We start from the raw sequence: 7,410 nt of genomic DNA on the forward strand, positions 1-7,410 counted from the left end.
AGAGCACAGGAGGGGAACCCCCTTTAAAGGCAAAGGCAGTGTTTTTATTAGGGAAGTGAGAGAAAGTTGCAGCCTCCCTCACATGGGTGTTGGTGGAGACTGAGACCCACCCAACCTGGCAATATAGATTAATACAGGGGAGGGGTCCCACAAACCCACCCCCCCAAAAATCAAAGTGTCAGCTACCCATGTGAGATCACTGTGTACTGTGGCCCTCCATCAATGGCAGAATAAGAGGTCCTCTGACCCACACTTCCAATTTTGAACGCATTTGCAATGGCATGAGGCATCGCCAGAAGATATTATAATAGCAAGGTAAGGTAGCAAAGAGACAATTTTTTTTCTAAATTTAAAGGCAACAGCAACTGCAGGAGAGAGAAAGGGAATCACCCCAATTATATAAGATTAAAGAAACAAAGATTGATGATTTTCCTTCTCTTGCTGCTGATCTTTCCTTTACTAATTTAACATTTCTTCCTCTTTCTGTCTGACGACATGAGTAGTAGTTGACACTGTATTAAGTAATAACAACAACTATAGTAACAACAACATAACATTAGTTGAAACAGAAAACATGAGAAGTTGTACTATGAATTCACTCAGCTGACTGTCTGACTACTCTTCCTTTTCTTTTTACCCCTCCTCAATCAACCTCCCTTACAGCCTTTTCCTTTTCTTTTTCTTTACCCTTTATGCTGTTTATGGGAATGCAATATCAGCCTTGTAGTTACACTTTTCCCCCTCTTTCCAACTACTTCCTCTGGTTCAGAATTTGCTGTACAGGAATTGATTGTACCCTAACAACACAAACTAATAGACTATGCTAATTAGGGCCCTTCTGCTGCTCTGCTCCCTTCTGGGAGGCCTAACAAGCCGTAAATGGGAAGGTGAGGAGAAAGATTACGAGTTCTCTTGAGTTAATAATGCTGCCTCCTGCTGCTGCTTCTACTCATCTTCTCAATTTCTGATTTTCCTGTGGTCTTCCATTGTTTTCTTCTGTCCTCTTTTTTTTTTTTAAAAAAAAAAAAAAAACCTGTGGTCCAAACTCCTATTGCTACTGCAAAAGCAAGTGATGAAAGATAGTACAAAGAAAGAAAAAGAAATGGCGGGACCCACTTCCTTTGCTGCCTTTTAAGTATGCATTTCTTGTATGGTAGTAAGTAGTAGTAGTATCGTATGACACTCTTGTGGTTGCTGTGGTGGTGTTGATGGTGGTGGTGGTGGTGGAGATTCTCTACAGAGATCCGATCTGATGCAATGGGTTTGCTTTGGTTATTTATTCCTTGTCCACTCTCCCTGTGAACATTGTAGAAGACAGTCCAAAAGTCCAAAATTTGATTTTCAGTAAACAATCATCATTAAGCCAAGGAAATGAGACAAGAGACAGTTTCATATGGCACACATACAAAGAAAAAGTAGAATACGATACCTGAGCTAAGCTACACGCCAACTGGGTAAGTTGGGCCGCTGGCACCAGCATACATTCCAATGGCTCCATGACCAGAGGAGAATCTGAATTTGTAGCCCGCAGTTAAATTAGTTACCATTATGTTGCTAAAGCCATTTCAAGTGATTGCAGGTGAGTATTGAGAATTACCGAGGCATCTGACAATTAAAAGATTTGAAGGATGCCATGTCCACAGCGGCGGCGGCTGGAACTAGGGATGGAGAGGCCATATTGTTGTTAGTCAAAGCTGGAGATGATGCTGAGGAAGCCTCCTTACGGTCCACCTCGTTGACCATGCTTGAGAAAGCCGAGTTGTAATCTGAGGAGGCATTAGTGGGAGCGGGAGATGCAAAGGGGCTATCAGGTAGATTATGCTCCAAGCTGTTCAGGCATTAAGTAGAAAACTTCTTAATCGAATTGCTACAGCACACCAAGAAAGACAGTATTCGCCGAAACAAGTCAAATTTCCCTGTTTACAAAACGCCAAATCTGCAAATTGGTTTCAAATTGCATACCTTTCAGGCAAGTCACCATCTTCATTATTGGAGCTTTCCTTGTCACTGCCATTCTTATCGTTGCAGATCGGATCATTTCCAGTGCCGGAAGTGACAATCGGGTGGATTGGCTGATTATCATTAGTCCCCGGAATTGCTGAGGCAGGAATAGATCCATTCTCTGTGAAAGGAAATGCAACTTTAACAAACTCTGTACGAGTTCAAACCACAGAGAGCAGTGGTAATCAAAAAGATCAGTCACCTTCTTGGAAACCTGGGCTACTGCTAATTGACGGAAGAACGAAGGTCTGATTGAACAAATTGGATGCTTGAGTCGGGGAAGGAATGGGTGACCCTGTGGAAAGGGCTCGATGGTGGTGATGCTTCTTCACATCGAGAAGCTGCAAATTCATCAGCCTCTGACTCTGAAGTTCGAGTGCCTGCTGTAAATCTGCTTGCTCCTCTAGTTTCCTCCTCCACATCATGTCCTGAGAATTGTAAAAACTCCTAGTCCCTGTGTTTCACACCAAAGACAAATGTTCTTGGAACTAAGCATTTAACGCAAAACCTGCTGTGAACTTGGCATCTCGCGACAATAAGGCCATATCTGGGATTCAGTGCTTACCTAGATGGAGATCAAAAGGTCCAGCTCTTGAATCAAGCCCAGTGGGAGTACCACACGGGGAGAATTCACCTCTTTCCATCGCTTGCTGCTGCTGCTTCCTGCAAGAAAGTTCATCCCAAATAAATAAAAAATAAAAAGCAAAAGAAAAAGATTTTTGGTTAATGCCAACTACTTGAAATAAAAGGAACAACAAAGTCCGGGATCGAGAAAGAGAGAGTGCCTGTACTTGTCTGGAACTTTGCCCTTCTCCTTGTAAGGCTTGACGAGAACTCGAGCATCACAGACAAAGTGTGGGTTTCCTTTGGCAAGAATCAGCTTCACAGTTTCTGGGTAAACAAAAGTTACAAAACCAAACATCCTCTTCTGCTGATACGGGATCCTCACATCTTGCACAGGCCCATAGATGCTGCATAACAATGGACGATCGAGAGTCAATAATAGAAAAAGTTAGTTGAAATATGGTTCACGTTAAAGAACTCTCGAATTAAGTAGCTAACCTGAAATAGTTGGAAACATCATCTTCCCTGAAAGTGCTATCAGCAGGGAAAGTCAAGTATATCTGTCTTGAGGCAGGGCTCGTCATTCCATTCATCGAGAAATCGTTCCTCTCGAGTCTCGATCTCCCATACTTGTTGTAGATATCCTCTCCCATCATCAAAGCAGCAGCCGCCCTGAACAAAGACTCAACCACTTCAATCTCATATACCCAGAAAGAGACGATGGTGCACATATTTGTTTTCTGGTAGAAAAGTTGACTTTTTTTTTTTCCCCTTTCTTCTCTTTACCTCTGAGCATCGTTCTGTTGGTGCTGCAAAAGCAAGTTGAGGGACTTGGGAGAGTAAGGGAAAGCAGTAGATGAACCCCCCATGAGCTGAGAAGCAGCAGCAAGTCTCTGCTGCTGGGCTGACTTGGATCTAAGCAGCTCATGGCACTGTCCCATCAAGTCCACCTTACTCGGAGAGCCGACCACCGGAGAACCACCGTCAGGGCCGCCCATCAGGACTGCGGCGGCAGAGTCGCCCAGCCCGCCACCATGCAAGAACCTGCAGCTGTTCCCGTTCTTGCAGAACCCTCTAGCGTAGTACAGACATGGCTTCCACCCAATCCCCGAAGAAGGGTCCTCAGAGCCCAGGCACACATCACTGACGGAGCAGCTCCGACGGTGAACAGAACTGCCCCAGCCCGTCGGAGAGGACAGCATGTCCGACTGTGGGCAGAGGAGTTCCGCGTTATTTGGGCCGAGGGGAGGAGAGCAGTCGTTGAGAAAAGAGAGCTGGTCCTGCAGCTGGAACTCATCAATCATGGAGTCGCTGCTTCCATTCCCATAGATGGAAGAGGAAGACCCGCTCTGTACGCCGCCGAATCCGTTAGAATCGACCAGCTCCTCTCTTCTCTGAAGACTATCAGAGAGAGCAGCCCATGAGGATGGGCTGGAGACGTTGGCTAGGGGCGGGGAGAAGCTGACCCCACCGCCGCAAGCAGAACTCAGCCTAGAATTCTGGCGGGCAATGGCGATGGGGTTAGTCGAGAGGAACGGGGAAGGCGAGGAAGGAGTGGAGGGACTCGAGGGTGAGTTTGAGGGGAGGCCGAGGTCCTTCCTGGACTTGAGGATGACCGAGTGGAGCAGGGCCTCGGGCCCGAAGGCGAGGCGGATCATCTCCTTCTCGCCATGGTCCTGGATCAGGAGGAGACCCATGATCTTGGAAGCATTCTCAGGGTCTATGCTTTGGATTCTTGAGAAGACCATCCTCGTTGCTTCATAACCATCCATGGGAGATTTATGTTGTGGGGGCCTTTTTCTTCGGCTCTCAGAGCAGTTAGGTGATATCAATTATTTTCCTCTTTTCACACCAAACCCCAACCCGTGCTCTCTGGTTGGTTCTTCTTCTTCTTTTTTTTTTTTTTTTTCCCTGGGGGTTTGCCTGCTCTGAGTCTTTGAGTTGAGTGAGCTTCTGAGAGAGCAACCTCTTGTCTCTCACAAGTAATATTCCTTTCTCAACCACAAGCCCTACCTAATCCCAACCCCTGACGATGAGTGATCAGCTCAAGTTTCCATCTTTTTTCAGAGAACCCTGCAAGAGCCCAAGAAAGCATGTAAAAAGGGGAAGAAGCTCCATGGCAGAAGAAAAACAAAAGTGTTTTATAAGGGGTTTACGCTCTCGTGCGGTGATTGATTGATGAAAAGCATAGAGAAAGAGAGAGAGTGAATGGGAGCTTAAAGTAAGCATAGAGAGGAAAGGAAAAGAAAAGGGCAAAAAAAAAGTGGTGAGGGTTGAGTTGAAATTGAATTTCTCCATAAAGAAACCAAAAGCAGAAGTAGCAGCAGAAATTCAAAAGGAGAAACAGCAGCAGCAACAACTTTCCTCAGGAAAAAGGTCTTCCTTATTTCTCGTCTTGCTGTACCAAAAATCTATAAGCTGAGGAAACACATCTCTCTCTCACTCTCTGTGTCCCTCTCTTATCTCTGTGGGGGGGTCAAGAAGGTTACTTACCTATCAAAATATGATATTTTCTTCATCAGACAAGAAAGATCAAGAGAGGGATAGCTCTTTAAGGCTGAAGCCAAAGGAACCCAATTTACTCTTCTTCTTCTTCTTCTTTCTTCTGTGGGAACTGAGAAACACAGCAGTCAAAGACTCAGAGCCTGCAGAGAAGCCTACCTTTCTAGGCGGGTCTCGGAAGAAGCCAGCCACAGCAGAAGCGGCAGCAGCCAAAACAACCTCTGCTGTGGTCTCGGGCTTTGTTTGAGAAATTTCTTGTAGCAGCAAACAAATAGAGGAGAAAAAGGGCAGTTAAAATAGAAAAATCTCTCTCTCTCTCTCTCTCTCTCTCTCTCTCTAAGAAAGGAACCCAGTAGATGATAGAAGAGCTAAAAGAAGAACCAGAGTTGGAGCTGTAAGGCTTTGAAAATATAAAACAAAGTTTACTTTCCTTTTTCTTTTTTTTTGGGAGATGATGATAGGGAGAGGTCCCTATAGCTTTTGAGTAGTGAGAGGGAGAGAGAGAAAGAAAGGAGAGAGAGGGAGAGAGAGAGACAGACAGACAGAGCTTGTGTTGTTATTATGCATTGCATTGTATTTGATAATTTGTATGTGCTTGTGGGCAAATAGATCTGAGATCTGTTTGCATCAAATAGTGCACGTTCTCTGTTATAGCTTCCCCTTAAAAGTCCATCGCCCTATTTCTTTTAATCTCTGTTCTCTCACACTAATCATAGTTCTATGTTAGGTGATAGTGTGTGTGACATTCTGAATATGATTATCTTCAGTTGGTAGTGGACTATCGTAGTCCGTGAGAGGGTTGATTACATGCTTGATTAGAATTTGTGTACTCGAGAGGAAAAAAATGTAATCCCAAAATATCCATCCCAAAAAGAGTAGCTTTGTATGTCGCATCTTGTACTCGGAGTAATTGCATTACCATAGTCAGCGAATAGAAAGATGTATTATTATTGGCTGAGGGTATTTGTACTAACAAGTATTAGTATGTCAGCTACCTTTTTCTCATAAGAGCCGGCATATATCTTTGTATGTAGTAATCATTAGTATAGTCACTTTAGCCTTTCGAGTTAGCCAAAAACAATATAAGGATGGATGAATTATACTATTGTAAGATTTAAGTTTCAAGATGAAAAATGAAAATATTACCCCAGTGAATCTCAAGCAATATAATGATCCATCTTTACTAAATACACCACAGTGATGATGAGATTGATGGGTTCATACATATATATACATATGATGTGTGTGTGTGTGTGTGTGTATGTCGGGGAAATCTTTATGTGGAACATGATTTGCTTGCTATGTACCAAAACAAAATGTATCTAATAGCTAGCTAGCTAGTTAGTAATTGGATAAGAGAGAGTGAAGAAGTTGATGATGCTAACAAGGTTTGTGCTTTGATTGATGCAATTATGGCTTTTGTATGGAAGAGTGAGAAGTGCCTCTCTCACCAAAATTCTCTAGCTAATTCGTATGTCATTTCGAAGACTCCCTCCCTCCCTCTCTCTCACTCTCTCTCTCATATTATATATTCATATATATGTATACAGTACACGAACATCAGCAGGAAATCATTTGGGAACACACTTTAGAGGTCATGTCCCCACCAGCATATGCTCTCCCCCTCCATCTTTTCCTCTCATGGGGCTCATCTTGTTTGGTTCTTTCCCATAAAAAATTTTACATTATGAAGCTTTGATGATCATGATGATATAATTTTATTATATAATTTCTTCAAGAAAAAAATTATTATATAATTTCATGATGTATGGAGCAACCAAAGAAAAAGTACTAAAGATATGGCTCTCTCTTGATTTATATACGTTAATTTGAAATCCATAATGAAAATATCCACTGGTCTAGGGATCTGTATTAAGAACCCCTTTTTCTGTATATTTTAAATAGCTCCTCCACCCTTCCATATAATGTGCACACACGTATATCGTGTATGCATGTATATATATGTAAGCTCAAAATATTTATTAACAACTCTAAATATATATATATACACACACATATATATGTATATCTCTTTCCATCTCACAGTACTCAGCTCAAGCCACACAAACAGCAAAGTATAATTGATGTACGTTCACTTGCTCTCCTGTACATTAAATTTGACATGAGTATAAACAAGTAAATTATTCTTGAAAATGGTTATACGTCTTTTTGGTATATGAATAAGGCCTAGTTGAATTTACCGTTGCCAATGAGAAACTCCTTCCCCGTTTTCTCTTTAATTGTACCAGGTCTTTGGTTTCCTTTATAACCGAAAAAAAAAAATTGATTCTTCGCTTGTTTTTTTTTCTTTATTAAGTATCTGTTCGTATGTTTTCAATATAT

General features: G+C 42.5%; 1 protein-coding gene across 3 annotated transcripts; it reads right to left on the reverse strand.

The window, feature by feature from the left end:
* Positions 1–373: 373 nt before the first annotated feature.
* On the reverse strand, positions 374–5,590 carry LOC116201192 (zinc finger CCCH domain-containing protein 53). Of its 3 annotated transcripts, none has more exons than XM_031532339.1 (10): positions 5,227–5,590; positions 3,352–4,638; positions 3,064–3,237; positions 2,787–2,972; positions 2,567–2,664; positions 2,204–2,455; positions 1,963–2,122; positions 1,598–1,828; positions 1,430–1,512; positions 374–1,296 (listed from the first exon to the last, which is right to left on the reverse strand). In XM_031532339.1, exons 2-9 carry the CDS (start codon positions 4,335–4,337, stop codon positions 1,440–1,442), a joined length of 2,160 nt encoding a protein of 719 aa, XP_031388199.1. In that variant the 5' UTR covers positions 4,338–4,638; positions 5,227–5,590; the 3' UTR covers positions 374–1,296; positions 1,430–1,439. The 3 variants fall into 3 exon arrangements, with proteins under 3 accessions (XP_031388199.1, XP_031388193.1, XP_031388205.1); XM_031532333.1 differs by having other exon boundaries at positions 5,059–5,589; XM_031532345.1 differs by lacking the exon at positions 5,227–5,590 and having other exon boundaries at positions 2,793–2,972; positions 3,352–4,337.
* Positions 5,591–7,410: the final 1,820 nt, after the last annotated feature.

This window comes from Punica granatum, chromosome 1 (assembly GCF_007655135.1).
Source record: "Punica granatum isolate Tunisia-2019 chromosome 1, ASM765513v2, whole genome shotgun sequence".
In the NCBI taxonomy this organism is placed as follows: domain Eukaryota; kingdom Viridiplantae; phylum Streptophyta; class Magnoliopsida; order Myrtales; family Lythraceae; genus Punica; species Punica granatum.